This window comes from Chiloscyllium plagiosum, chromosome 17 (assembly GCF_004010195.1).
Source record: "Chiloscyllium plagiosum isolate BGI_BamShark_2017 chromosome 17, ASM401019v2, whole genome shotgun sequence".
NCBI lineage: Eukaryota > Metazoa > Chordata > Chondrichthyes > Orectolobiformes > Hemiscylliidae > Chiloscyllium > Chiloscyllium plagiosum.
This window is the reverse complement of record NC_057726.1, coordinates 29,382,727-29,396,755: the sequence shown is the minus strand read 5'-3', so window position 1 is coordinate 29,396,755 and position 14,029 is coordinate 29,382,727. Positions and strand designations below refer to the sequence as shown.

Here is a 14,029-nt window from a genome sequence, read left to right as displayed (position 1 = left end):
ACCCCCTCTGCCCGTCAGTCTGTCCTTATGATAGCACGTGTAGCCTTGAATATTCATTTCCCAGGCCGTGTCCACTTGAAGCCACGTCTCAGTTATCCCCACAATATCGTAGCTGCCAATTTCCAAAAGAGCCTCAAGCTCATCCATCTTATTTCTAATACTTCGTGCATTCATATATAGTATTTTTCATTTGTTACTGCCCTCACCCTTCCTATCAACCCCTATTTCACTCAACCTTACGGCATGATCCCGTTTTGAGTTTTCTGCTTCATTGCTACCGTTGTCTTTCTTGACTTCCCTTGTTCTAACTTTTTCCCTTCAATTTCCTTCTTAAACTTCCAGTTTGTCCCCTTCCCCCCCACTATTTAGTTTAAACACAGCTGTGTTGCAGTAGCAAACCTGCCTGCCAGAATGCTGGTCCCCAACCTATTAAGGTGCAAACCGTCTCTTTTGTATAATTTATGCTTACCACAAAACATACCCCAGTGATCCAAGAATTTAAATCCTTGCTTCCTGCATCAGTTTCCCAGCCACAAGTTCAAGTCCATTATCTCCCTGTTTCTGGCCTCACAAGCCCGAGGAACTGGAAGCAAACTGGAGATAACCACCCTGGACATCCTGCTTTTCAGCCTTCTTCCTAGTTCTCCGAAGTCCCGCTGTAGTATGTTCCTCCTCTTCTTCCCGACGTCATTTGTGCCGACATGTACCACCACCTCTGGCTCTTCACTCTCGTCCTTGAGGATTTCCTGCACTCTGTCTGTGATGTCCTTAACCCTGGCACGAGGGAGGCAACACACCATCCTTAAATCCCGCCTGTTGCCACAGAAACCCCGTTCAGTTCCTCTCACTATGGAGTCCCCTATCACCACTGCTCTATGCGATGTCTGACTCCTCGCTCTGCCTCCATGCCACCTTTTGATTGACAGACCTGGCCACCTCGCGGACTGGCAGTGTCATCTGTCTGTACTGTTTTCAAAAGATTCAACTTGTCCCTGACAGGTACTTCCCCGCGGTCTCTTGCACCTGTCTCCTGTCTGCCTTCCTCATCGTCCTCTCTACTGCTCCCTTCTGGTATGGTCGGTGTAATCACCTCGCTGAAGGTCCTGTCCAGAAAGATCTCATTCTCTCGGATGAGCCTAAGGTCCTCGAGTTCTTTCTTCAGTGCTGCGATATGCTCTGTCAGTAGCTGAACGTGCACCCACTTTCCACAAATATACGAGCCAGATACACCAGAGTCGTTGACCTCCCACATCATGCACGTAGCAGACTGAACCAGCTGGGCAGTCATATCTTCACCCTCTTCAACTGTGGCGTAATCACTTCACTCAACCTCCTTGTCGAAGACTCCTGAGCTAAAGACTCTTTCTTCTCTCAACAGGAACTTCCCTGGAGTCTCTTTTTGGGGCAAGTCTGTGGACTTTAAAGTTAGATTAGAGGAGGCCCTACTTTGTAGGACCGGGGTCTAGAACACACCCACTCAAATAACATATCCAATTTTTCCTTTTCTTTGTTTAAATATTGAAGTTACATTTGCCACCCTCCAATCTCCCAAGACTATTCCAGATCTGCAAAACTTTGGAAGGTGATAGCCAATGCATCCTCAATTTCCATGGCTACCTCTTGTCATATCCTGGGATATGAGTGATCAGACGTAAAGATATTATCAGCTTTCATTGAATCATAGAGTCATACAGCAAAGAAACAGACCCTTTGGTCTAACCAGTTGATACCGAACGTAATCTCAACTAAACTATTCTCACCTGCCTGGTCCTTGCCCACATCCCTCCTAACCTTTCCTATTCATGTATCTATCAAAATTTCTTTTAAACATTGTAATTGTACCCACATCCACACTTTCTCAGAAAGTTCATTTCACATACAAACCGTCTCTGTAAAAATATTTGCCCTGTTGTAGTTTTTTAAATCTCTCTCCCCTCACCTCAAAAATATGCCCCCAGGAGATTCAATATGGCAGCAGTCTGAACAGTCTGCTGTGTTGGGCTCTGTGCCATACCCCAAGCAAGGTAGTCTCCTACCCACCCACGCCAAAACCCCATGAAAAAAATCGAGGGAGCGCCGGAACCAATTACTACCATGCTAACAAAGCATGAGCAGGATACCCGGGCATCGGATCAGTGGGTAGAAGTGGTGGAACGGGGGTCACGCCCTCTGAGGCCGTGAAGGAGAGATCTGAGGGGTGTATCCAAGCCTTGGGAGGCCAGGTTCAGGCCCTGCAGGAAGAAGTAGATGACCTCGAAAATCTATGTCGGAGAAATAAAATCTAGGGATCTTGGGCTTACTGGAGCGTGAAGATTTTCTCGAGAGGTGGCTTCCGGAGTTGCTGGGGCTGGAGATTGAGTCGAGCCAGGTGAATGTGGAGCGGGCCCACTGCATGTCAGGGCTGGTGAGCAGGTCAGGGCTGCCCCAGCGCCCCCACCCGGTCCTAGTGCGACTTCAGCGTTACAAGAAAAAGCAATTAGTAATAGAAACAGCCAGAAGACTGGGAGGAGATCCACAAGCTTCGGCCTATTAAGGTTCAAAGATAATGTTTTTTTCATGGCTTTAATGGGGCCATAATTAAGAAAAGGAAGACTTTTGATGATGTAAAGAAAAAATGAAGAGATTTAAACATTCAATATTCTCTGAGATACCCAGCAATGCTACATTTCAATTACGGGAAAATGTCCACAACTTCGACTCAGCAGAAAAAGTAAAAGAATTTTTGAACTCACTGAAATGATAGACTTTGGCCGAGGTGGAAGGAGGAAAAGATGCGTCTGGACAATGGCATAATATAACCTTCACGCTTTGTTCTTTTCCCTTTTGGGGTCAGGGGCCTAATAGGCATGGTATTGTGTAAAATCCAGTATGTTTGATGTTATATCTGTTTGGTGGTTATTAGTTATTCTATTGTTCTGTTTTGCTGGGTGAGAAGTGGTTACTACTTTGATGTAAAGATGTGTCAGGTTGAGAGGTGGGGGTGGGCGTTGGTGGGGGGTGGGCGTGGGTGTCCATTCTTAACTTGCAGAATTATACTGGTCGGAGTGCTGTGTGGATGGAAAAGCGAGAATGCAATCCTTTGTTGAAAACTTAGACATCCCTGGTATAAACACAGATGAAGCCTCCCTTTTAAAGGCACGTCTGACAGTACAGGAGGCACAAGAGGCGGTAAGGCAGCTCCAGGGTGGCAAGGCACCCAGTCCAGACAGGTTCCCATGTGAATTTTACAACCAGTTTATGCACATGTTAGCTGAAGATGTATAGTCATTCCCATAGCCAGGACTGCCTTCCGTCCTCTCTTAGGGAGGCTAATATCTCCCTTATTTTGAAGAAAGGGAAAGACCCTGAGGATTGCGCATCGTATAGACCCATCTTGTTGTTGAATATGGATTTTAAAATTCTATCGAAGGTGTTGTTGGCTCTGAGGTTGGAGAAGTGCTGCCCGTTATTATAAAAGAGGATCAGGCTGGTTTTATCAAGGGCCGGACCTCCTCCAACAATATCAGGTGGGTACTGAACATAGTGCAAATATGTCAGCAGAGACTGATTCTGGGTTTGGTGGTCTCCCTGGATTCAGAAAAGGCTTTTGATCAAGTGAAATGGTCATATCTCTTTGCTGTTTTAGATCATTTTGGTCTGGGAGGGGTCTTCGCCAGGTGGGTGGCAGTGTTACATAAAGACCCCAAGGTGGCGATTATCACAAATGGGGTTAAAGCGAGCAATTTTGGTGTGGGGAGGGGCAACCGGCAGGGATGTCCCCTGCCGCCACTACTGTTTACCTTGAACCACTGGCGGAAGCTATCCGAAAGGACCCTGAAATAATTGCACCAAAGGTGGGAGTTGGAGAACACAGAATTCTCTCTGTATGGATGATGTCCTTCTGCTTTTGGCTAACCCCAAAAGGTCCATACCCCCACTAATACAAAAAATGATACTATTTGGTAGCTTTTTGGGATAAGGGATAAATTTCACAAAATCGAAAATCATGCCCTTGGGGGGAATTGGTGAAAGTACCAAAGCTCGTGAATGGGGTTTCCTTTTAAATGGTCATAGACAGGTTTTCTCTATTTCAGACTTTTTATTACCCCTTACTTGCAGCAGCTGTGTGGAGCTAACTTTGTGCAGCTGTTTGAGAGAATAAAGCAGGACTTGCAGCGATGGGAGGGACTACCCATATCATGGATATGCCATATAGCCTTAATTAAAATGAATGGTTCTTCCTCAGTTGTTATATCCTATGAGGATGCTCCTGTTGTTAATACCCAAACAGGTGCTGCAGAGGTTTGCAGGATAGCTTGGATGATTTATTTGGTGCCATAGGTGCCCCCCCTAATTAAATTTACCAAGTTGCAACTTCCATAAGATATAGGGGGTGAACCTCTCAGATCTGAAGAGATGCCAAATAGGCACCCTGTTGTCATATGTAAGCGGATGGGTGTGCAATGACTATCAGTCGATATAGCTTGATGTAGAGGCCTCGCAGGCAAGATGTCCCCTCGTAAATTTACTGTTCATGGATAAGATGAGATCTGTAGTTGAACACCTGTGAGAGTCTGATTATCATATATATGGTAAAAGCATGGGGGATGATGCAGCAGGGTGAGGGCAATTTACTTAAGACTTTGCAGTTCACCCCGTTAGCGGGAGCCCCAGGATTCAGACCAGGGTCAATGGACTCTGGCTTCACAGCATGGGAGGGTAAAGGAATCACCTGTCTGGGAGATTTATGTCTTTCAGTGAATTAGGTCAGAAATACGGAATCCCTAATAGAGACTTTTTCAGATATTTCCAGGTTAGGAATTACATACAGAAGAAGACCACGCTCTTGACCCAGCCCAACAAGTCGGATATAGAATGAAGAGTGCTCTGATGTGGGGGTGCTCTCTGATAGTACCAAGGCAGAGAGGGAATGCTTTGGGCAATATGGAGAAACTCCATGAAATTTGGAATCAGGGGTTAGGGGAAGAAATCTCATCAGAAACATGGGAGGATATATGGGGGAATGTAAAGAAAATTTTAATATGTAAAAGGCACAAATGATGCAGTTGAAGATCCTCCATAGGGCCCATATGGCGCCAGAGTAAAGTCTAAGAAAGAATCTTGTCCAAAATGTGCCAAATGTAAAAACCATAATGGCACCCTGACACATTGCTTTTGGTCCTGTTATAAGATCTGTGGATATGGGTGTGGGGGGGCACACATAGTGAATGACCTAAAGAGGATCCTGGGAATAGAAGTTACAGAGGATCCGGTGTCCCTCCTTTTGGGACTACCGAATCTTCCCTCTTTGGGTGAGCACGGAAGAGGTTATTCAATATTCTTATACACTGTGCAAGGAAGAACATCTTAATGTATTCAATATCTGAAAAGCCTCCAGGTCTTGACAGGTGGCACAGACTTGTGATGGAGCACGTCCCTCAAGATTACCTGACAAGGACCAAAGGGTCTATTTCCATGCTGAACATCTCTATGACTCTAAGTATGGTGCGCCGTGGAACAGAGCAATTTTTTAAGACATGGTGGTCCTTTCTAAATTGCATGGACCTACCGGTGGTACTGAGTAGGGCCTTTATACATGGTGGTTCGGGTCCGCCGGGGGTGGGGGGCTGGAAAATACGGATATTATAACTGTTGCTCCTGTGGACAGGAGTCTTGATGGAGGTATGGTGAGTGGAGTAATGTAATATAGTACAATGTAGTGTAATTTACTGGATTGTAATTTAATTTAATGTTATTTAATTTGAGTTTATGCGAATTTGGTTTAAGTTAAGTAAATATGAGGTGGCTGTATCTTGAAGAATAGTAGGCAGTTCATTGTCAATGTTACTGTAATGTAATATAATACGATATTATTTCTACTTTTCTGTACTTTTGTACTTTATAAAAGAAACCAAAAAAGCTATGAAAGAGTGAAACATGTTTTCAATAAATATATGCATAAAAAATGCCCCCAGTCGTGAAATCCCCCATCCTAGGGGAAAAGCTAACTACAATTAACTGCCATTAATTTCTCCAGCACTATTTGATTTTTGATGATTTCCTTCACTTCGTCTTTCAGAACTTTCTCCAATGTTTTCTTAAAATGTATTTTTCTTTCCGCCTTGTACCAGTTTTGTATCTCAAAGTGGCATAGAGTCATAGAGATGTACAGCATGGAAACAGGCCCTTCGGTCCAACCCGTCCATGCTGACCAAATATCCCAACCTAAACTAGTCCCACCTGCCAGCACCTGGCCCATATCCCTTCAAATCCTTCCTATTCATATACCCATCCAGATTCCTTTTAAATGTTGCAATTGTGCTAGCCTCCACCACTTCCTCTGCCAGCTCATTCCATACATGTACCACCCTCTCTGTGAAAAAGTTGCCCCTTGGGTCCCTTTTGTATCTTTCCCCTGTCAAGCTAAACCTATGCTCTCTAGTTCTGGACTCCCCCACCACAGGGAAAAGACTTTGTCTATTTATCCTATCCTCATGATTTTATAAATCTCTATAAGGTCACCCCCTCAGCCTCCGATGGTCCAGGGAAAAGAGCCCCAGTGTATTCAACCTCTCCCTATAGCTCAAATCCTCCAACCCTGGCCACGTCCTTGTAAATCTTTTCTGAACCCTTTCAAGTTTCACAACATCTTTCCGATAGGAAGGAGACCAGAACTGCAATAACTTTTTTGGGTTGAATCCTTCTGAATTAGTTATGACCACTTACACACTACAGATTTAGCCCTGAAAAAGTTACATTGCATTTTATGTGGCAATAATCCTTTACTTCCTTTATTCCCCAAGACCTGTGCAGTCAACCATATAATCCTCCCTCAAAATCTTTCCTCTATTATCAGCTTCTTGAGACTTCTCTTGTTTGAATTCCAGTTAGAGAAAGCATTTCCAAAATGGCATTTTTGGCCAACTAACACAGCCACTGCAAGGATCTTCTATGTCAACTCTTCACTATTGAGCTGGAACCAGTAATAATGGAAATTTATCTTACTGTACCTGTCTCTTTTCCTTTCAGTAATCTTATCTGCATGCATGATGACATATTCCTATTTGAGCTTATAGTACTCAGCTGGCCTCTTTGCAAGTTGCTTGACCCAAATGAAATCTTGTATTATCTACAATATTGAGAAGATCAAAACTATGTATTCACACCCCATACCTTCAAACTTTGCTCCATCATCTGCTTTCCTAAAACTGAGATCATTATATATCAGCCTGTGTTTTGTTATGTATCCATTGGTATGGATGTTTAAATTAAATACTTTTGGAGGAGTAGAAGTTCTTGAATCTTCAAACAGTTTTGTTAAATCAGGAGGCTATCATCAAGTGATCAATGCTGACTTGTGCACAATGATACAAAAAAACAAGAAAGTCCTTATTTAATGTGTGTATGCTTAGCTTTACTCAGTTATGCTATTAATTATTTGAAGAATGTAACTTGTTAAACAATCCAGTAAGTGGTGAATTTTTACTGTGGAATTTACTCTTTATAATTATGCGTTATCATCAAGTTTCATGAAGCTGTTGTCAGAGCTCTGCATCTAATCAGCTGGTTCAGCAAAAATTGAAAATTGTGCTTTGTCACATCTGCTCCACCTGACTCAGCAACTCATTTGGTACTGTTCCTATCTGGGAGCTCTGATCTATTTATGAATCCGTTTTTCACTTCCAGATTGTTCAATTTGGTATGAGTACAAAACTTGGGCAAGTGTCCTTTGACCTTCCACGACAAGGTGATACAGTTGTTGAAAAGCCGTACAGTGAGACCACAGCACAGCTTATTGATGAAGAGGTTCGGGCTCTTATTGGTACAGCAAACCAGAGAACCTTGGAATTATTGAAGGAGAAGCAACTGGAAGTTGAAAAGGTAATTGTTTGCATTGTTCCTAGTGCAGGAATTATGCACTATCAGATTTTCTTCCTCCACACTATTATTCGTCATGTTTCAGTTTCCTTTATTCACCAGCTGGTAATCCATTCTGGTTTCTCTTGAGATGTTACTGTATTCCAAAAAATTCTATAGGAATAGCATCCTGCCATTTCCTGACTAATTCTACTAAGGCCCCCTCAGTCAGCAGAGGGAAAGCTCTCCACTGATCAAAGTCACACTGGAAGTCAATCCAGGATGCTTTGTAGGAGTTGATCAGTGTCATATCTTGGTCCAGCCATCTTTAGCTGCAATGTCAATGACCTTCCTTCCATCATAAGATCAATAGTGGGGATGGTTGCTGATGAATGCACAAGGTTCAGCATCATTCAGACTCCTCAGATATTGAAATGGTCCATGTCTAGACAGGCTTTGGCAAAAAAACTGGTAGTAACATTCATGCATACAAGTGTCAGGAATTAGCCGTCTCCTTCAAGAGAGGATCTAGCCATCATCCCTTGACAGTAAATGGCATTAGCATAACTGAATCCCCCATTGTCATCATCCTGGGCGTTACTATAGAAACTGAACTGGATTAGCCAGAAAGATACTGTGGTTACACGAGCAGGTCAGTAGCATAGTAAATTATCTCTTGACTCCCCAAAGCCTGTCCATCGTCAGCAAGTGGTGGAATACTCACTTGTCTAGATGAGAACAACTCTTAACAGCATTCTTGAAGCTTGACACCATCCAGGGCAATGCAGCCTGCTTGATTGGCACCATATTCATAAACAGTCTAATACCAACAGGCAGCAGTGACAGTGTGGACCATCTGTAAAATACATAGCAGAAATCCACCAAGACACCTTAGGGCAATACCTTTTGAATGGGAACACATTCAGGTGAAATTTCCTCTCCCAAGCTATACTGCTGTTCTTCTAGTATTATGGTATCAAAATCCAGGTATTTCCTCCCTAACACTATTGTGGATGTGCTAACAGCACATAAACTGCAAAAATTCAAAAGGTAGCTGACCACCATAAGATCGACTAGGGTTGGGCAATAAATGCTATCCAATCCATAGCTCACATCCCATTATAAATAAGCAAGTATGCTCTGTGCTTAACCTGTAAAATCTTCACAGTCTGTTCTATTACACCTTTCAAGATTTCTAATACTTTTCATTCCTGCACTTGTTACTAATGGTTATGTTTTCATATTTCAGTTCTAATTTATGTTCATCTAAAAAAAAATCAGCCTTTATATATTTAAGCTGGCAGCAGCTACTGAGAAGGGCCTCTGATTGAGGCCAATTTAATGGATTAATGCTGTAATTTTCTGGATTCCAATGTAATTTTTCCCTGTGATTTGTAACATTTGTATAGAGAACTGAACAAAGGAGTGGATTTAATGCTCAAAAGAAAGTCCTTGCATTTTTCAGTGTTCCATTCTTCAGTTTGTAGTCTGAATTGTCAAGTTCAAAATGCACAGAACCATAATTCCCTGTTGCACATAAGATCTTGAAGATATTTATTTTTAAATCATGTTTGTTGTTTTCCCCTACAGGGGGATATCTGTCTTCAAATAAACCATTCACAGGGTGTCAGGAGAACTACAGAACATGAACATATTTTCTGACACTAAATTTTATAAACTTGCAGAATTCCCAGAGTTCTGAAGCAACAAAACAAATTCAAGTTTTGCAAAATAATGGGCTTTATTGACAATACCAAAACAGCAATTTGGAATCAGAAGTTTTTCTGCAAATATTCTTGCCTTCCAGGTGTGAAACATTACTTTTAATCTCACAAATTTGAGATCTCTAATTATCTTGTTTGTCTCTTTCTTTTATCAGGTAGCTGAACGATTACTAGAGAAGGAAGTGCTTGATAAAAGTGACATGATTGATCTTTTGGGTCCTCGGCCATTTTCAGAAAAATCCACTTATGAGGAATTTGTTGAAGGCACTGGTAGCTTTGAAGAGGACACCACTTTACCTGAAGGTTTGAAGGACTGGAACCAGGAGAGGGAGGAGAGTAATGAGGAACTGCCACGCAAACAGCTGGCATGAAATGTGTTAAGTACCTTTGTATTTTATGTCAACTGGAGAGCTTAGTGGCAACCAAATTGAAAGGTTTATTTTGCTAGGATAAAATTAAAAATGCCTGCACTGTAATTTGGAGCAGTTCTCCCATAAGGTGGTCCTTGATAACTGTAGGCAAATGGAACAGCTTATGAAATGATGCCTTTCATTAACCCAGGTGATGGTCACATTTTGTGGCTGAATTGAAAGTAGTTTGGACTGAGCCTGCAGGAATTCAGAAACTGGGCTGACTCTGGGAAATCCATTGTCTCCTTGGCTGGAAGAAGCATTCAGTCTATTTATTGGCACATGATGGAACAAAAATAAATCTAAAGAAGAGTTCAAAGGTTCCTTTAATAAATGAACCAAATTTATAACATGGTTATTTCAAGAAGACTTGAATTTCATTCAAATGTATGACAATACTTGGATATGCGTGTGCGCATTTGTCATTAGTATTGTGATTATTGATCTTTGTAACTTTTGATTTTCCTCATTTTTCCTATCTACAGCAATTAGTTTTGCTGCTTGAAAATCTAAACCTGAAACGTGAGCCCATTTCATTTTTAATTATATGCACAGACCTAAACTAGTGTAGAATGACAATATATTTGAAAAAATCACCAACCCCACAAAATGTATTTCTATCCCCTAAAAGTCCATTTCAAACTACCAAGTCTTACTGAAGTTACTAAATAGATGTATCATTTAAGCACTCAAGAATAATACCATGTCTGCTGGATTGTTAACTTCTTCACACTGATCACGTTTCATAAATTATTGATCTCTTTGAATCATGAATACTAATGTATTAAACATCTAAATTAGAAATTCTGTGATGCATTGCAGCTGGTCACTCCCATAAACAGATTGTGTTGTGTTTCAGACACATATATACTGTCCAATATTTATCATATTGTTACTCATTTACATCCATTTGTGACCTGAACTGGGGTATTGTGCTTTTACACTTGGCTTATTTCCTCCTTGAACTTTTCAATGCTTAATTGGGAAACACTTAATGAAACAAGGCCATATTTGAATTGTTAGTTGCTTTATTTAATGGGCAGCAAGTGAACATACAGATAACAAGTATTTCAAACCTACCTCTCTCCCCAAAAAGTAGGAGGAATAGCAAACAATATTGTTGATTGTTTGCTCCTGACATTACTTTTCCTTCAAGGCAACTTCTCCTGCAAACAACATTGATCTTTTGCAGCTGCTGGCCCTGGGCTTACAGCTTGCATTTTTTTGTCTCCTTTTTTTATCCTGGCTAGCCATATAAATTTCATGTCTCCAGAGGGGTGGTGAGGAGGAGGAGCAGGTGTAGGTTGGTGGCGAAGAGATGTACAGCTGAGTTTCTCGTCATGGTAAGCCTGTGAATTAAATTAACCGTTACTTTGTGTTTTGAGCTTTGCGGGTTTCTGCTATTTTTAAGAACAGGAAGGCTTTCCTGGAATTGCCTGGGACCAAGCAACTAGCTGTAATTGTTGGTGAACTTTGCACAGCAGCTCATCTAGCTTCCAACCCTGCAGCATTTGACTTCCTTTAAACCTGTTTAATTGTTTTGTTTCAAAATGCAACTTTTAAACATAGCACAATCATAAAATTCTTTCAAGTAAGAAGCAATGGGAAAAACACTTGAAAGGTGCTTTGTTAACCTGACTGATCTAACGCAGAATGCTTTTGATGAAGATTTAATTCATCTCTAAGTGTTAGATTACAAGTTCCTACTTAAGTGTGATTGATTCTATTTTATAATATGCGCTAATAAAGTTAATCTTTTCTCTATTCAATAGTCTCTTCCAAATTTCTGGAAAATTTCTGTAATTAATTTTTTGTTTATTTCTTGAGTAAAGTCTGGTATTGTCACTAACCTTATAGTAATAATATCTTGAGGTGAAGTTCATTGTTCTTTAGCTTCATTATTTCTTCAATCTCTGTCAACTCTTCTGAAGAGGCTAATGCTCTCATTCTAAACAATGGTTCTAGTCACTGTGGATGGGGTTGATCATTTCAGACATTCATTGAATTCTATTTGCACTGACTTGACTGCATTGCTGCAGATGTAGGATAACATTTATGATGGATTTTACCATAGCCTATGTCACTTTAATTTCACAACAAGATCAAGGTGAAAAGTAAATATGTGGGGAAGAGAAATAGCCATTGGGTTTCACTGTATTTCTGAAGTGTCCGTATAATCTTGCAAAATTGTTTAGAAACAGGAAAATTTGAACATTACCATGCCTAAATTTCAATTTGTAGTGTCATGTCTTTCACTTACTAAGTCCACGAGCAGTAAACTGTTCATCTTGTGTTGGTTACATTATCACTGCTCTGAATTTGTTTTTTCAAAGTCCACCTTAGGTTTGTCCTTGCCTGTTTAGATTACGTACCCACAGTTAAGGTTTGGAAAAAAATCGAAAGAGCTGCAGATGCTGTAAGTCAGAAACAAAAGCAGAAATTTCTGGAAAAGGTCAGCAAGTCTAGCAGCATCTGTGGAGAGAAATCGAAGTTACTGTTTTGTTTCAAGTGATCCTTCCTCAGTTCTGAGGAAGGATCACTCAACCCGAAAACTGAGGTTTCCCAGAAATTTCTGTGTTTGAGTTAGTTAAAGCTTGAATATTGCTGTTCACCTGAGACACTCCTGACACATGGTGATTATTAGTATTCTGTATAGTTTAACATTTTTATCATTTAAATTAATTGCAGAATCATGCTGTCAGAATGTAATTGGTTTGGTCATACTGAATTCAATGATTATAATTACTGTGTGTTGTCATTTGACATTATTTGGTGAATATAACTATATACTGCTCATCATATTGCTACAGCAAGAGGTTTAATTAGTCATATCTTTTGTATAGAGAGAATTTATTCTGAACAATCATTTAAATTCCGTATATTCATTCATATGTATTTTTCACAATTTGACTTTTTATGCTTATATTTCAGTGCTGTGTTTAATTGCTGGATATAGATTTTTGTAATTATTATGCCTTATCAAATGTTACATTGGCCACAATATTTCCTGATTTTAGCAATGAAATATTTGTGGCTGATGTGTTCAAGTATTTATGTAGTAACTTACCTGTAGTAAATCTGTAATAAATTCTAACATCTGAGAGTTTAAAATTGGAAAATCAATAACAAGATGTATATGCAAAACTAAAACTCTGAAGCATTGCTCTGATAAATGAATGAGGGCTTCCTGAAGAAGGGCTTATGCCCGAAACGTCGATTCTCCTGTTCCTTGGATGCTGCCTGACCTGCTGCGCTTTTCCAGCAACACATTTTCAGCCCCGATAAATGAATGTCTACATTACAGTCATATGTCTTGAAAGTTAATATAGTTTTGTGAAGAAGGTAGTCCCCACACGTCACAACTGATGAATCTTTCCTTCAAGTAAGATTTTGTGCAATTAGTGACAAACATGTCTGTATCTATTTTTGTTATACAGGGTGCCAAGATTTGGTTTGCAGTATGTTCAGCATCACTATTGTACTGATATTGTAAAAGGAGCAATTTGGCACTGCTCCTTTATGACCTGATACTTGCCCTTACATTTGTCCATGCTTCTGCATTGAATAAATGATAACATCTCCAGCAGAAAATGCCAAGGAAAGTAAACTGACCAATTTCTTTTGCTTACCTTTTTATTTTACTACAGGGTAATCTAGTAAATCCAACTGTCCATGATGTGACTGGTTCAGAAAAAAAATAATGTATGTTAAGATTTGCTAGTGTTCAATGTCACCTCCCATGGGCTTTGTTTTGATTATCTGTAAACTGCTTCAGTGGTAGCGTTGGAGTGAGTACCAAAGCTGATAAAGGGAATAAAGTCTGAAGTAAAAGCAGAAAATATAGTTTGGAACATTATTGATTCCCAAAGCTGTTTTTTAAAAAAATGCACAAATACAACATCAATATTACAAGTATCTTCACATGAGTTTTATCAAATACACTGTTTAAATTGAGGCATGTAAGGATACAAGAAAATATTGGTCACAGAGGTGGATTTTAAAGAGTGTTATAAAAAAGGATCAAAGGGGAAGAGAATTCAGGCTTTACGGCCCGGGAAG

At 40.4% G+C, this 14,029-nt stretch overlaps 1 protein-coding gene across 1 annotated transcript in view; it reads left to right on the top strand.

The window, feature by feature from the left end:
* Positions 1-13,804, top strand: part of LOC122558324 (AFG3-like protein 1) — a 58,036-nt gene extending 44,232 nt beyond the window's left edge. Inside the window, exons 16-17 of the mRNA XM_043706768.1 lie at positions 7,666-7,860; positions 9,716-13,804. Coding sequence (XP_043562703.1) covers positions 7,666-7,860; positions 9,716-9,931 — 411 coding nt within the window. The 3' untranslated portion in view covers positions 9,932-13,804. The remainder of the gene's footprint in view (positions 1-7,665; positions 7,861-9,715) is intronic.
* Positions 13,805-14,029: the final 225 nt, after the last annotated feature.